Here is an 18,139-nt window from a genome sequence, read left to right on the forward strand (position 1 = left end):
GTGGGTTCAAACTGTGAACCTGTGCATTAGAGTATAATAAGGCAGTAGAGGATGAACGCTGCTCTCCTGCAGTGTCCAGTGTAGCTGACAGTCCAGCTGCACTGCCCCTGCCATCAGTGCCCAGCGTGACAGAGACGTCACAGCAGCACAACTACTGTTGTCTCAGTGGAGCCTCTGAGGCGGCTTCATTCTGCTCCAATCTGCTGCATTTGGAAGTGTGTGTGTGTGTGTGTGTGTGTGTGTGTGTGTGTGTGTGTGTGTGGCTGCGCTGGGTGAGGTTAGGGGTGGGAAGGGAGGAGGGCGAGCCATGTTTGGATTTGTCCATTTCTTTTCTGCAGCCGACCTTACTGTTTTGACTTCTTGCCTCAGAGATTATGCCATAGCGTCATGTTTAGAGTTTATCAGGAGGACAAACAGGAGGAAGGATTACAGTTGGACCCTCTTGGTTTAAAATGGAGGCACATTTTTGAAAGGAATTCAAATCATCAAGTCATTGGTTTAAATGACTTTGATACGTGTTGTGATTGTGGTTCACTGCAGCATTTGCATAGAATGAGTGTGCAGAGGTAGAGCTGGTCCCAAAGTATAATGTCTACTTAGTCACCCATGATGGATATGCATGAGTTTATGGAATAGTTGATAGTTGTGAAATTCACACACACACACACACACACACACACACACACACACAGTGTATGTATACATGACAGTTAGGTTTCATAATTTAGCAAACATTTGCACATTTATTTCAACAGTGTCATGTTGTCACAGACTTTTCCAAAAAAATTGCATCAAAAAGAGGTGAAGTCATGACGTTACGTCTGGACTAGCCTCTGCTCCGCCAGCTTATGTAACTCTATGTAATATCTTATTCAGGATTTATATTTCATTAAAAAAGAAGAAGCGTTTTCCTGTGGTTTAATTTTCATATTCCACAAATCACTGCAGCAGTAAGAAGATTTGAAAATACACAATACTTACTTTGTGAGCACTGAATCAACTACAAATCCCAATGAAAATGTATTTGCAATACATAAAACTGTCAAATGTCAATTTTCCAATTTTCTAAAAGTTGTTATGAACATGCAGGGCTTATGGAAAATTGTGTTTTGTTTACAGCTGCTACAAACAGCGATATTGAATTAACAACATTTATCTAGATAATAATCTTATTTGCTAAGCGAAGCGGAACATAGCTGCAGCTCTGCACTTTCCATAGAGACGTGAAATTTTTATGCATCTTACTGTCTAAAACTTGAAAAGACTGAATGTTTGTATTTTCTAAAATCTTAAACTATGTTAAAAAAGAGAAAATTTCATAGATTGCTAAATCTTTCAAAAAAAAAACTGTGAATGTGAAGACACATTTAGCTTATATGCTAATCTAAAGCTGCAGCCTCCTGGATGCAGCTCTGTGCTTAACAGACAGACGTAAAATCTAAACCCATTTCCTGTCTGAAAGTTGAAAGGAGATTGAATACATGTGTTTCTTAAAATCTTGGTATTCTCTGCAAGATGTAAACTTGATATTGTGTTGAGGTGAAAATGATCAAGCAGTGTTACAATGATTGAGTGAAGGGTAGTTCACCTGTATTTCTGTCAAAAAGTTACCTGTATGAAAATAAAAAGATTTATTGTACAAAAATATCAAATCAAGTTTTTAGGTAGATACAGACTTTTTTCTGAATTAACCAATAGACACAGGCCTGCAGTATTTACCCATAAATACCATTATCCATACAGTTGGGAACAAGAGGAGACGACATAACAAAGCTTTTGAATATGTAGAGTTCCATCACACTCTTCATGGGACTTTCTGCTAACAGCTTTGTATTAGAGGTTGATATCGTCAGTCTGTGGCCTCGAGCCACAGTTCACCTATCAATGTCATCCAACCGGTTTTGATTGACAGGTAATTATATGGCGGTCACGTCCGGGCACAGGGGATGAATCTATGTTGGGTGAGGACTCTGCAGCACAGATGGTTCCAGATCTCCAACGTAAAGGGGATTTTCTCCAATTTACATTATTGCTATTGGTTAATAACAGCAAGGACGAATGAGGAGCTACAGGCTTATACTTTAACCTTTTGTTATTGTGGGAATATGACCTTGTGTGCTGTTCAAATCTGTGTCATGTTTTTTTTTTTGTGGTCCTCATCGTGGTAGTCCGCTTACAAGCGAATGCAAAACATGACATTCAGTCCAAAGATGGACCATGTTCACATTTCTCTACAATCTTTAGATCTATGTTGTATAGACTCTAATTCTTTGCTCCAAAATCATCCTATTGAATGAATTAAACCTGATTGGGGGACACTTTGCAGTATGTTGGCCTGAATCCCAGTGAAAGAGGCAGCTTCGCTTGTAAGCCTGATTAGCCTTAGCTTACCCTCCAGATGCCCTTTTTCAGTCAGTCCGTGCCCCTTTAGGCTTATTTAAAACTGCACCATTAACCATGGATGCTGAAGAAGATGCTGCTCCTAGTGATGATTTCACTGAGTTGTTTTTCATCTCATTGTCTTTGATTTTTAATAAGTTATTACTGTTTTTGATTCACTCTAGTTGCTGTTATTAACCTTGCCTCTGACAATGAGTTGGAGGAGACCAAAACAAAGCACAAAAAACTAAAAAGCATTGGACTCAGGCTTCATACATACTTGAGTCGCTATTTTTATTATTACTATTACTGTTACTATATTATTATTCAAGCTATTCCTGTTCACACCGACATGCAAATGCCCAGTGTAGCTGAGCATATACAATAAAACACTTGTGTGGACAAAGACTGATGTACTTTGAAAGCCAAAACTTAAGTTTTAAAAGACAATGTAGTATTATGGATGTGAACCTACAGCCACTAGGTAGCCAGGAACACAACTCAAAACAAATACTAATGTTGCTCTACATCCGCTGTGTAAATAAAGATACAAAAAAAATAACAAATCAGTTAATGCAGGTGGAAATACAATGAGTCTTTATCTTCATCTGCCATTTCAAAGTGTCAAATACATTTGGCTCATCATTATCTCTCTGCAGTTAATGAAATATGCTGATGGGAACAACGTAATGTCCATGGGTTATTAAACACTGTGCAAATGATCAGCAACACCATTTATTTAGCAATGACATGAAGAAAATGTTATTCTGAGTTTATTTTTAGCTGCTTCTATTAGAAAAATGACTAACTTTTAAATAACTTTATTAGAGATATTAGACTTTAAGCGTAGGGCATAATATGAAACACTTCATAGGTACAGGTTAATATGGCTGACATTGTTCTTTTTGTCTTTGTAATTGAAGGCATTACCACTGTCCTGACCATGACGACACTCAGCATCAGCGCTCGCCACTCCCTCCCCAAGGTCTCATACGCCACTGCGATGGACTGGTTCATCGCAGTCTGCTTCGCCTTCGTCTTCTCTGCCCTAATTGAGTTTGCTGCTGTAAACTACTTCACCCAAACGCAGATCGAGCGGGCCAAAAAGAAGCCGGCCAAATGTCCCCCGGTTCCGCAAACCACGCCAGTCAAGGTCAAGGACACAGAGGAAGTGCTGCAGGTGATTTTTGTTTCCCTCAAAGTGGCTGTGGCAAATAACCTGATAGCACTTTACTTCAAGGAGCACTTACACAGCATGTCCCTTATTATGTGCTTACTGTATCTGGCCTTTAGCCTAAACCTTTATAGCCAGGAGTGGGGCTGTCTGAGGACTGTCAGCTGTGCTGCTGCTTATAAAAGCTGAGATGATAAAATGTAGACATACAAATAGCAATAGAACTAAATTCTGTCTGTTATTATGAATTCTTCAAACTTTTCCTGATATATATCCTCAACATATGTCAAAAGACTGAAAAGCTGGCTAGTCTGGTTCCACACATAAAAACGTGTGTTCTTCAAAACCAGTGGTGATTCATGCAATCACTATTATATGATCATTGGGGTTTTTCTCAGCTTTTCCACTATTAGTTTAATTCATTTATTGTTTCACAGTTGAGACTGTCTCCGTCTCAGTTCAATAAAAGGGCTGCAGCTATTTCTTTTCCTTAATTACGTAGAAAGTTGCCCTTTGACTCCTAAAATATTACCTACATGTTTTCCCAAATCAGCCTTGACAAATGTAGCTTTTGTAAATGTAGCAGCTAATTTGATGACTGTGGTGTAGAGACGACTGAAATAATGTTAACGTGTGAAAAAAACAAACAGGATCTAAAAACAGCTTCACAGATGTTTGAGGCCAATCACAAGGTGGGTGTCTCAGCGATGGTGTTTGCTGCAAAAACTTTTCTTTTGAAATTCTACTGGAATAAATCTATTTTTGTATCACCAGTTGACAAAAGATGACCATGGTCACCATGGAAGCTGTCTCACAGAGTCTATCAGAATTGATGACTATGCCATGAAGCTATTTCAGAGCTTGTAGTGAGAAATGACATTATGTCACTGTTGGACTGTATGGTGGTGTATTAACACTGTAATATACAGACAGGATCAATGTGAAGAGAGAGATCTTATATGTTTCTTATATGTTCAGTTCTTCTAACAGGGTAAACTTACACATACATACACTTGGTCTATACTGATCATTGAAGCTGACACAGCCCAGCAATGCATATGTCAGTTTTTCACTAACTACTTTGAGTTGCTCCCTCCAGTCCAAATCCCAGTGTGGCGTAATCATGTCTGAATGCAGTATAGTGACAACAGCGCTTCAGTGGATTAGGAGGTTGCCACGGCAACCCAGCTCTGGTACATCTGTATAGGTTTCAGAAAGGCTCTGGCACTGGGGGGAAAATGAAAACTCTTTTCTTCGAGAGCAGGTCCTGTTTGCTGCACCAAAGGGCTTGACATGAAGGCCACGGAGAGTTGATGGTACCTGCTCCTCAGCCTGTAAATTCTCCCATGATGAAAAGGAAGCCCTGCAATCCTCGCACGCACACACACACACACACACACACACACACACACACACGGGACACAATAACACTGGATCCTTTCAGTTTCAGGGGGGTGGATTATTCCTGCAAATGCCTTAGTACCAGCATCACACTCTCACTGCTTGAAAACATCAACTCTCAAAGGATAAGCTCCTTTAACGCTACACTGCATTACCGCCTCGATGCAACGCTACCTACTTTCTGTCTTAAGCTTGTGTGAAATGAGTGAAATCCTCGGTAAGTGACATCTGTATTGCACACACTCTATCGTCTGCTTCCAGATGAAGGCCATCTGTGTCAGGGGAACTGTAATCAGATCAATATGACAAGGTTTATGTTGCCTGACCTGCTGTTCACAACGCATTACCTTGCCTGAGAACGCCTCCTGTTTGCTTCCAGCAGGAATGAGAACTTTGCTCACACCAAATATCCTCTTTTGTTTTCTCTTAATTGTAAAAAGTTGAGACCCACATTTTAACCAAAATTTTATTATATATAGTTTTTTATGACTTCAACATTTGAACTTGACGTGCATAAACCTACAATCCAAAATGTATTAGAGTTTAATTGATTTGGTCTCCTTATCTTCCTTCACTTTAAAAGGGTAGAAAAGTCCCTTAAACCTCATTATGAATCCCCAGTTCATGTTTTTTCCACCTTCTGATTTCAAAGTACATGAACACACCAAAAAACGACTTCACAACTCAGATAATGAGACCTTTTACTGAAGAGCAGCAGAGAGCCGCTATCTCCCTAAACTTTTTTCAACCACCAAATTGTATTAGTCAATATGCCATCCCTTAGCTTCGAAGATAAAGCAGGGTTAGGTTTCTGCTGTAGGTCGTAAGATGGTTAGCTGGACTTGTGATCACAGTTCACGATTATAAAGATTAAAATTGCAGTTGAATGCACAGTTAAATCCACTCCTTACACTTTTATTTATATGGTTAAGGTTTCTTTCTCCTCCAGGTGTGTTATTTTTTTTTCTTTCTTTGTTGCAGCAAAACCCTGACACCAACGGCAACCTGAGGAAGCGGATGCATTACATTTCCCACCTTGAGGCGAGCAGTCACCAGAGAGCCCAGTCCACCACCAGCATTTCGGGAGTGGGAAGAGCCAGACCACAGCGACCTTTAGCCAGCGGCGCCAATGGCAGCTCCTCCACCCTTTCCCGCTCCAGCCCCAAGTCTGAGAGCCTGCTAAGCGTGGCGTCCTCCTCGGCCCAGCTGGTGAAGACTACGCCCCAGGCTGCTGCTTCCACGCCAGACGTGATGGCGGGGACCCCATGCAAACAGAACACCAGCTCCACGTCACTGCAGCATCTGCTGGTCCCCAAGCTGGAGCGCATCCAGATGATGGGGAACAAGCTGGAGCTGAAGCAGACACCGTGCTCCCAGCCCACCACTGCTGGTATGGGTGGAACCAGCAAAATAGACAAGTACGCACGGATCTTGTTCCCGGTGTCGTTTGGGGCCTTTAACATGGTCTACTGGGTGGTTTACTTATCAAAGGACACAGTGGTGGATAAAGGTGGTTAGACTTTGCTATGGAAACAAGAGTGAAGGTCGTTTCTTTTACCAGATGGAAAGCGAATAAGGACTACATTAGAGGAAACTGTTGTTCTCGCCATACAGATAATGTGCTCACCAGGCTCTTCCATATCCTAGACAACGAACTCGGAATATATTTATATTTTTCTTCTGAAGGTCCGCGAGCATGGGAGCAAGCAAACCAAATTAGAAATATCTGACTCAACACAAGAGAAAGCACCTAGACACCGGAATATGCTATTACACCATGCCACGTGTGACTCTAAGGTTATCATCGGACTCAACTGCCTCATGATCCCTTTTGGCCTGCAGTCAAGATAAAGCATCGGATGGATTTTTTTCATTTTCCTATTTTTGTACCCTGCACCTGGCAAGATGTGTGTTAGCCACTAACCTGTAGTGAACTGCAACAACGCTGTGTAAATATACACATTTATTAGGATACATGGATTTATATTTAATGATTACAGAGTGCTGCAGTGTCACTATTATAACTTGTTGCTTTTTGCCAGCAGGCTAGATGATGCAACATTTTAGATATAAAGAGTACACAGGGACTCAAGGTTTCCAGGGACCCTCTGTTTAGACTAGAAAACTCTTAATTCCTGAATGGTGGCCAGATGACGGTCAAAGTCAAATGAAACAGACAAGTCGTCTAGGCTGAGTGGAGCTTTGGACCTGATCAGCCATGAAAAGCCTCTCTTGTACAGTACCAACTTGCAAAACATCTTTCTATATAAAATGGATTAACTAATCTGGAAATACTGATGATGAGTTTTTTAGAATTGGTCTGGCAGAAAGTAGTGACGACAAGTTATTAATTCATGTAACAGTAGGATTTAAGCTTCTTTCCTGCCATAATGGAAAAGCCAAATAGTAGACAGAGATTGTGTGAGTGGTTAAATACAGCCATAGCCTGAACAAATAGAGGGAACAGAGAATAAAACCATCAGTCAGCAGATAAACTGTGAGGTGAATGTTTGTTTTGGGACATTCTGGCTTGTAAAATAAAAGACTTGGACTGAACTGTTCCACGGAAGCTCTGCAGGAGATGCCTGCTGTGATCCACCTTCTTAAAATGAGTCCATCAGATGTCAGAATGAATCTGCTTTAGTTGTTTCTATACTCTTTAAACAAATCTTACATTATTTCACTGCATTTCATTTCATGTTCTGGAAAATTCTTATCTATTCCTCCATATGGTCAATGATACAGTCATTATTAAAGCTGTCTGATCACACCAGACACATTTTGAAGGTTGAGCATAGGAAAGAGCATCACCATGTTAAGAGTCTTAAGCAGGGAAGCCTGCTGAGTTTTATCTTTCATAGAGTTATCAGTCATTTAGCCGCTGTTGATTTTTTTTCTTCAGCTAGAGTTAAAATAATGGAATTTATGAAAGGGGTAGTTCACCCAAAAATGAAAATTCACTCATTATCTACTTTCCACTATTCTGATGGAGGGGTGGGTGAAGTGTTTGAGTCCACAAAGCACTTTTGGAGTTTCAGGTTGTGAACAGTGTTGCAGCCAAATCCAATCCAATTCATGTAACTGGTGACTGATTCTTCAAATGTAAAAAAGTCAAGTGTCCGTAAGTCCCGACATACAGCATCATTTACACCATGTTTTCAGCCTTAATATCCTCTGTTATCATCTTCCTCCTTACTGCTGTAGTAACTGCAGCTATCCCTTGTCCTCGCTGATCTTGCATCCTAATAAAAGTCTCAGTGCAGCTGCCTCTATGGCCCTGTTCTTTCTGTAGAGATCAGGTTTTAGAAACAGTTCAACATCCTCACTTCCTTTCCTGCTGAGACTTAGATGAGAAGATCGACAGCCACTCTCTTGTCTGCAGTCAGCTGTCTGTTAGCTTAGCTTAGTATTATAACCAGAACAGGTGAAAACAGCTAGCCTGGCTCTGTCCAAAGTTAACACAATTCACCTGCCAGCACGTCTAGCCTAATGTCTACAGCCTGCTGAGTGAAAGCATGATTAGGAGCGTGCAGACAATGTGAGGGCCTACCCCAAATGAAACAGTTTGGATTTAGGAGGGGTTGAAGCTTAATACTGGACATTTTAGTCTCATTTTTTGCCACCATTATCAAATTTATTAAAAAAAATTCATCACCAGCTGGTTGGTCTGAGAAGGATCCACCCATTAGGGCCTTTGTTGATGGAGGGATGCTTTTTTTCATTTACATTTGAAGACATTTTGAAATGAGACAGCCTGGTCGCACCACAATGATGTATTTGTTCTTCAAATGCCTTCCTCAAAGGATGTGGACTAGAAATTGTGACACAACTAATGCAACTTTCCTATGTTTCCATTCTGTGTGCTAAACTAAGCTAATTTAATAAGGTTTCTGTTGTCCAAAGACATGAAAGTGGTATCAATCGTCTCGAAAGTAACAAAGTAAGTAAGTGTTCGAAAAACTAGAAAATACACTTACTTATGTAACTTGCTATAAAATCAATTCAATTCAAATGTATCTGGCTAAATCTCCATAGCAACAAAAAGTGGCATCACATACATCCGTCACATTCCTGTTTGAGTGAACAGTTTTTTTCCACCATGTCATTTTAGTGCAGTTTTGATTCCAATACAAAACTAGTCCAGAAAACCTGACCTAGTGGAGATGAATAAAAAATAACTAAAAGTATTGGTCTGTGTGGACCATCCACCCCCCATCCTCCCCCTCCAAACCTCTGACTGAAAGATACCCCTGATAATCCAATCTTTGAATATGTGAAGGTCGTCATTACCCAGATAGGACACAACATGTCGTCACTAAATTGTCCTCTCTGCTGTCTCCTCTTATGGCTCTGTTGTGTAACTGATGGAGGTGAAGTGGGGGACTTATTGTCATTGAGTCCTTTCTCTGATCATAGTGACACTTTTGAACTTGCTATAAATACATGAATGACACAGTGACAGTTTTGGTAAATAGCGGGACTTTGTATGACTCAACAAATATATAATACCTGTAAATCTTCTGTAGTGTTTTGTTCAGGAATCTTTTTGAGGGTCAGAATCCCATCACATGTTATCTGTACTTCCCATACACTGATTTTGAAGATGGATGACATGACAGCTACCTAAAAGTCAAGTCAAAGTGTTTTGATCCCTCCTGGTGGCTGGCTGCAGTATTGGTCATAAATCCTCCTCCATGTTAAAGGGATAGTTCACCGAAAAATTAAATCATTACATGTTCACCACTATGCCGATGGAGGGGCAGGTGAAGTGTTTGAGTCCGCAAAACACTTCTGGAGTCTCAGGGGTAAACAGCACTGCAGCCAAAGAGCAGTATGGAGGCATGTTATGTTTTGTTTGTGGTTAACTACATCTGAAGAAGAGGTCACAACTTCAACTGTATTGGATTCGGCTGCAACACTGTTTTGTGGACTCAACCACTTTCACCTACTCCTCCATCAGCATAGTGGTGAGTAGATGATGAGTGAATTTTCATTTTTCAGTGAACTATCCCTTTAAGACTCATGTTGCCTTTACTTATGAAAAGAGATATGTCTGTTTCAAACAATGTGATCTTTCTGCAGTTTTTTAACATTTGTATTGTTCAACTGAGTTGAAGCGTGATACTTAAGCATGTGTCTAGTTGCCTGTTGGAGCCATAACCTCTTTAAGTCTCATCTCATTGTTGAAATGTCTTCCTCGTGTCTCATGGTTGTCTCACTTGAACTATTGGCTACTCCTCCTCCTGTGGTACTGCTCCGACTTGTCTGTTTCGTCCACATCTATAAGTTTTCAGAAGTCATGCAGGCAGAAGGTTCCATCCGTTTCCATAATGAGTCTTGAGTGGATGGGTTAGGGTTGACTCATGACTGGTCAAGCATGTGTATCGGCGGGACCTTAATATTGTGGCTTCATCCCCTGATCACTACTGTGCAGACTCTGGCTCCAAATAATTAAGATGGTGGCGTTCATATCCAAGATATTTTAGCTTAATTTGCAGATCTTTATTTACTGTCTATTGTATTTCTCATTAATCTGTGATTGTAATTTTGACACAGGAATCACAAAAACAATGCTCGAGTGATAGCATACATTATCTTATGGCCTCATTTTGTTCTCCATTATTCATCGGAGAGCGTTTTTAGGAGCTACAGGTTAAACAGTCTGTGGATCAGCTCAGCTCCACTGTACACCGGACTGAGATGTTATGTGTCTACGGTGGGTTTGGGGACTCATGATGTAGTGGGCGCCCAGTATCGCGCTCTAATACCCATATTATCCATGGAGACAGGTTGCTGGCCTCGCCGTTCGTTTAGTCTAACAGGAGTTATGATGCTGCCACTGTGGTGAGAAACACTCGTGCTGATGGACAGATCAAGATGCCTGCCGCTGCTCGCCTCTCCTAAACGCAGTCATGTGTGAAATTGATTTTGCAGTTACCTCCCTGTTGGTCACTCACTCTACCTCTCTGCCTCTCACAACAGTGTACAAAAGACATCTCATCATAGAAACACAGAACATCCATGTACTAATGAGGATTCTGTCAACAACAGATTGATGTTCAGTGTTCATGCTGCTCTAAACGTGTTTGATGGAGCTGCCAACAGCAGGTTGTGGGTTTTTCTGTTTCTTACTTTTTTATTTTTTGTCCAACATGCTGGTCTGGATGACAGACAGACAGACAAATAGTTAAAGACCCTGCACATGCTCGCTGCAGTTCTGACAGCTGACACAGGGCAGGTTTGTGGAAAGTTCAAACGCATCCTGAGATCGAGCTCTCAATTAATCATCGTCATCTCAGCTGTCGAAATGGTTCAGAAGCTTTTTCAAAAACTAGACGGTGCAGATGGTGTGAAATGGGACATTCAGTGTAGTTTTAGAGCAGTGAAGGAAACCACAGCACAACACTCCCTCTAGTGGCTCAACCCTCCCCATTTATTCTGAACACAATGTTGTGAGAGGATGTGCTCTTCACTTCATCACTAATCAAAGAGTACAAGTGCTACTTGTATAATAATTCTGCTGCTGACTACCAGAACTGTTAGAGTCATAGTGTACACAATACAGGAGACTCAAACATGTCAGTACTCTATTGACACTTTTGCATATTGATCTTATTAAAAACCAACCAAACTATACCAGTGGAATGAAAATCAAGCAAAGAATGAAAACTAAATAATAATAATCTAATAATAATCTAAATATAATCTATACTGACCAAAATGTGGTTGAAATTTTAATTCAGTCATTTGAAAGAGCATTTCAGGTTTTTTATTAATTGTTCAAAAGCTTGTTTTGCCTTAAAATAATTCTTTGTTTCTTACTGATTTTACTATATGGATATTATTTTAATACATTTCAATGTTAGATGTTAAAAGGTAATGAATGTAAGATGATCTAACTAGCCTTATTTTCAGAAAATAAACAGAAATTCCTTACACTTATATTTCAGTGACTTAAAATTGTGTGTGTTTATGTTCTGTGGTAAAAGAGTATTTGAAAAATCCTGGAATCAATTACTCTATTAATGCTTTAAATTACACACTTTGCTTTCTGTTTATTCAGTAGTTATCTAATAACATGAGAAAATATGGATTTGATTCACTACAAATAATATAAATCAAACATGACCAGTTTTACTGTTTTTCATTTTGAATCTCCATCATTAACTATAAATGTCCAAATGAATGCAAGTTCTGTCTTTTTTAACAACTTTTAGGACTATTTACAGACTCAACCCATAAAGAGTAGGGTGTTAAAATCTGATCAAATCCCTGAGTAGATTGTTTCTGTACATTTGTTTGAAATAACATTGATATGTGAATTTGATCTTACTCAGTCAGTATGATGTGATTACTCATGGATTATACACTGTGGAGATGATGAATCTTTTCAAAACTGAATATTCTTTGCATCACACCATGAAACTGCACATGAAGCAAGGACTTCTTGATAATGACCACTAGGGGGAGCTAAATACCATCAGATGGTTCAGTACAGCCTCAACAAACTAGCTGATTTAAATTTGATTTAATGTGTAAATTGGAAGAGCTATAGATCTGTGTTAGGACTCATAATTTGAATGGAGTAGCAGGGGTTAAAAAATCCTAATCATCCTTTTAATTTCTGAATCGTGTAATGGCAGATTAATTCCACTCTTTCATCAGTTTTTGTCTGATGCTGAAATCGTCACATGTGACACCATTATCTGTTCTTACAGTCCTCTGGGCTCACTCCTCGTGCAGCCTGTGCATCCTAGTGGTTGAATGTGTACCACGACCTCACATAACCCAGTTTTGGAACTCCGCAGGGCAAAACCATCTATGTGCACACTCTCAGTGGCTGATAGGATAATGCAGTTTGCAATATAGCCTACTTTCAATATAAACCAAGTTAGATGAAGAAGTAATTGAAGAAGGAAAGCATGTCACTGATTTTTTTTTTCTTCAGTGTGTGTCACAACACTGACGCACAGAATGTGAAGAGCCATAAAACCCTCGTCTTATCTGCTGGTGCATCTTTGCACTGGTGGGTTTCAGTGATGTGGAACAATGATCTGTGGAGTCATGATCCTGATTATACTCCTGATGATAATACTCAGTAGGATCACCACTTAGCAACACTTAGCAATATTTAGACAATTAGATAAGCCACACACAGACAGCAATAACTGTAACAAACGCATATAGAACATATGAACACAACCTCAAATGGCTTCCTTTAATAAACTAATGCTGCATCGAAAGACCCATTCAAACGCTTCTCCACTATGTTAGAGTTAAAGACACACTTAATTGAATATTTCAACACATAATCAAACACTAACAGACCCTGGAGTTGTACTAATATTTTTATAAAAGTGCTGATCTTTGAATGCTCTGGTTTGCAGATGATTTTCTGCAACATAGGCCGATAGAAACTGACTAAAATGTTCATGCAGGTTGTATTTGCCTCAAATACTTTGGTTGTAACTGAACATTATTCCAATTTGGACTCTTCATCGTCATCTGCTCAAGATGTTACAGTCAATATGCTGATAAAGATATTTTTTTGAACTTATGTTTTATTTATTAGTCCTTATCTATTGCAATGTTTTGAAGAAACACAATTAAACCTGTTAGACAAAAGCCTTCGTTTCATTGTTGTAACTTATTACATTTGCATAAACTGGCAACAAGGAGACGTATAGGTAAGTGATATTAATTCAACTTCTGTCAGCCACTGGAAACACTATTTCACAGGATGTTACACCCACAATCATAGATGTGCTCCAAATGCTGAGTGCTGAAGCACCACAGACTTTAGCTAATCCAGAGAAGATAACGGAATAACGACACGGTGAAGACCTATGTGGACATGGGGAGGCTGAGTTAACAGTATATGAGTGTCTGACTGTTTGATTCTTCAAGGGCAGACTAACACTCACTGTCGTGGCTGATTCTGGTCATTGAACATGTAGTTTGTAGGAATACAGAGTTACAGGCCGATGTTTGAGGTCAATTCCAACTTTTAGAGATTGTGCATGAATATGGGGGGTGGAGCTTCTGAAGGAGCAGTGAAGGGAGGGGTGTGTTTGTTTTCAAGTATAAACACGGTTGAAATGACGCCATTTCAAGTTGAATTTGAACGTCAGGGCTTCCGGACACTTGGATGACACCAAAGCAGCAGTATGAACACATTTTCCATTTTTTTTCCATTTGAAGAATATTGGATTTGGCTGCAGCTTTGTGCACCCCTGAAACTCAAAGTGTTTTGTGGACTCCAACATTCCACCCACCCCTCCATGAGTAGATAATAAGTGTATTTTAATTTTTCGCTGAACTATCCCTTTAAGTAAATGTAAGCTGTTGACAATAACAAGCACAACAGTGTAGGAAAGACTGAGGCGGGTGGTGGATGATAATTATCCTTTTAAAGCACTGTCTAACATTGTTGAGAGAAGTGCTGTTTATTGTTACATCAAACAACCCATTTCACATGACACATAGTAATTAGACGTATTGTTACCTCCACCAAGGAGGTCATGTTTTCACCCCTGCATTTGTCCGTTTGTTTGTCTGTTTGGTTGTAATCAGGATTCCACAAAATCTACGAAACAGATTTCAACGAAACTTGGTGGAAGGATGTGATATGGGTCAAAGAAAAAATTACATTTTTGATCCAGATCAGGGGGAGGATCCAGGAATGTTTTTTCACTTCATTTAGCATTGTGAGATTTTCAACATTCTCACGGAGCTTGATGAGAAAATCTGGTACATTTATTGAAGTGATATCTATGAGTATTTGGAGATATCTGCTCTCCTGTTCTTGTTCAAACAAATCCTTTTTGGTGCATCTGTACAGTTGACACGAGAGAAAGCGTAATATCAAATCATCATTAAAGACTTCCACTACATAAATCTCCATCTCTCACAGGAAGACTATCCACAACTGTAAATGTGCCACTGATGTGATATGACTACATTTACAAGTGGCAGATAAGCTGCTTGCTGCTCTCAGCTAAAAGCTTGCAGCCATGATAGAGGGCTAATGTGATGAGCTTGCATATGAGAACAAGTGCGGATGTTGACCGGACATACTGTAAATGTATTGTTAGCATGAAAGACACCACCTCAAGAGCAAGACATATAATCTGGAGGTTAAATTCAAGGGGCAACATATCTGGAATACTTCTTCACTGTATGTAGACATGGTCAACATGGCTGCATTAGAAGTCTTCTGCCTCTTACAGTGACAAAAATGTCACTGGAATAGTGTAAAACCAGAGAGTAGACAAAGACAACGCTATAAACGTCCCTCCTCCCTCCTCTCCCTCACCCCTTTCCTTCCCTCTGTTCATGCTCAGAAAACAGCAGCTGGTCCCACAGCCTGCCAGGTTTCTGTCACAGCTCATCACATGCAAAGCTGGTGACCACTGTTGGTGTCCTGCCAATAAGAAATAAAAAATAAAAATAACTTTTATGTTTCTTTTGACGAGTGGTAGTATCAAACGCCAAGGAGCGCTCAGTATAACACTTTTAATGGACTCAAAAGACCAGGCCCATCATTCCCTCCACTCTTTGACACAGGTCATTACAGGATAACTGATCAATGTTTTATATCAACAAGGGACTTCATTTAATGTGAAGGCAGTTACTTCTGTTTGTAGTTTCAGCTGATTATAAAACAATGACAACATAATTATGGATATTATATTCCATATATGCCAACAGATCCCCACTAAATCTTAGATACTGGACGTTGAAGTGACCTGTTTATAGTCCAGTTTTAGTTTGTTACAGCTTTAGACTTTCTGGATATGACAATATCAAACTGAACATTTAAACCTGTATTTTCAGCTTTTTGAATTTGTATTAATATAGAGAACAAAGTTAAATGAGTTTATAGGAGCTGACATAATGACATGTACATGCAGCTGGTGTCTCTTCCTGCACAGGTGAAAACTAAAGCACAGGAAACTAAACTGTCTCACCGATTTACTTTTATACTGTTAAATATATAACAACAGAAAATATTTATGCAGATACAAATGTGTGTCACAGTTGAGAGGGATTAGGTTGTTTATTTCAAAAATTGAGAAATAACTGTACGATAGAAGTAGATAATTAGTTCGCACAGTGTCAATATCAGTGTAAAGATCAAGTAAAGTGAGAAACACGAACATTTACAGGACTTCAACATCACGTCATGTCAGAGGTTTCATCACTGTTCTTTTACAGGGAAATCATTAAAGTCATGTTTTACATTGGTGATATTCTTTTTCAACAATGACCTGATTTAAATCAGTGATGGATGATGAGACCACAGGGTAAAAGACACATTTGAACACATTTCACTTTTTCAAAAAATGCAGAACATTTACACCAAGAAGTTGAACTCACTGATACTTGAGCAGTGAACAAATAAAGTGTCTAAGTCTGCACCATCTAGTGGCTGTTTGAACTAAAGCAGCAACAGATACTCTACTGTAATGTACCAATAATCTTTAAAGCAGCCTATATGTCTATATCAAAATGCTATACAGACACTGAAGGTTATACGTCTGTAGCTTTACATATTTACATTTGTCAACACGAATGTCTGAGACTGTTGTTTCAAACCTTTCCCCACACTGACTTTACTAATCCTGGTGGAGACGTTTCCTGGGCTGCGTATCCAACCTTAGACACATTAAACTGCCAATAGATGTCATTTCTCACAATCAGGAAACAAAATACAACTTAGATTATATTTATTTGGGCAAATTATCTTCATTCAATTCATTGAACAGTTTTATTTTTTTGTTAAATTAAAAGAGAAAGGGCTAGAAAATGTTCATTTGTACAAAAGGTATGTTTTAAAGTAACATTTCAAAGACAAAGATTCTAATTTCCTTATATTGATCTGCCTGTAGTCCAATTAACATCTTTAGAGCATGTCTCAATATACTGGAATAAGCTAAATAAGATACATTTAACTTCAGTTTAACTATGGTCCTGTTCATACTGTTGGATTAAATAGAAATTTGTCACCACTTTTAAACACTTCTATTTGAAATCAGAAGAAGAAGTGAGATTAGAGGAATCACTGGAAATGTCATCTTACAATTTCAGGCCTGTGTAAATTGTAGTTTGTACCATACAACTATTTTTGTTTCTAAAATGAACAATACATTGAACTGCAGTTTTTCTACCTACAGGATGTCAAAAGGTTTATGTGCATAACCATGATTGACCAATGAGAGATATAATGGCCACTCATGTTTTCATACAATATAGGATAGGACCCTATAGGAGGTATACTGAATACCCACATATACTTGTAAAAAGGTATTTATGCCAAACAATATTTCTTTATCAGCTTTGTAGCATTGAAGGGCATCAAAATAAAAACCCCACATACAAATCTTAACATCTCTGCTGAGTTTCTCTGCTGCTCCGTGAGACAGAGATGTTTTCAGCATGTGACAGCGTGCTATGGAAACCAGGTGTGAGAGCCCACGGTTTAGCTCGCTGCTGTTTGTACACACAGGCTCAGCAGTTAAATTTAGCCGTGGATAAAAAGGGAATTATTGTAGACACTCTGCAGCTGAAGATGGCAGATGCAATATGACCGGCAAAACGCTGGCTTTAGTTTCCTTGGTAACCTGAGGGAAAATTAGCCACGGTGACTGCAGAAAACCCCTGCAACATAAAAAGCATTGGCAAGGTCACGAGAGTGACCTTTTAATTTGTATAACCTATGTGTGCCTGTGATTCATCTACTGCATTATATAAACTCCAGAAAGTAGGATGCAGAGATTTGGCTGTAGTGTTTTGTAACAGTGAGATCATCTGGCAGCCGATAACATGAACTCTGTGTGAACTTTTATTTGTCTCCATCTGTGGTGCTCTGGGCTCAGGGCTGAGGTGTTCTGCACTGAAACACACCCTGGTCCTTGAAACCATCTGTAAGCATCAGCAGAAATATATATAATCATTATATTTAATTCTAACATGTGTTTAAATTCTGCCAGTTTCACAACTGACATCAGAATAAGTCCTGCAGACAAATGTATTTTCAATTAAAGGCATAATTATCTATTTTTTATTAATTTATATACATTTATACATATATATCATATTTTATTTATGTCTTTTTTTCTTATTATATTATATTATATTTATTTGTATTTCATTTTCTTTAACAAAGTGTACTCAGTGCTTCAA

At 39.1% G+C, this 18,139-nt stretch overlaps 1 protein-coding gene across 1 annotated transcript in view; it reads left to right on the plus strand.

The window, feature by feature from the left end:
* Nucleotides 1–17,975, plus strand: part of gabra4 (gamma-aminobutyric acid type A receptor subunit alpha4) — a 28,701-nt gene extending 10,726 nt beyond the window's left edge. The window contains exons 8-9 of the mRNA XM_020078609.2: nucleotides 3,303–3,559; nucleotides 5,936–17,975. Of these exons, the coding sequence (XP_019934168.2) occupies nucleotides 3,303–3,559; nucleotides 5,936–6,472 (794 nt within the window). The 3' untranslated portion in view covers nucleotides 6,473–17,975. The remainder of the gene's footprint in view (nucleotides 1–3,302; nucleotides 3,560–5,935) is intronic.
* Nucleotides 17,976–18,139: the final 164 nt, after the last annotated feature.

This window comes from Paralichthys olivaceus, chromosome 9 (genome assembly GCF_024713975.1).
Source record: "Paralichthys olivaceus isolate ysfri-2021 chromosome 9, ASM2471397v2, whole genome shotgun sequence".
NCBI lineage: Eukaryota > Metazoa > Chordata > Actinopteri > Pleuronectiformes > Paralichthyidae > Paralichthys > Paralichthys olivaceus.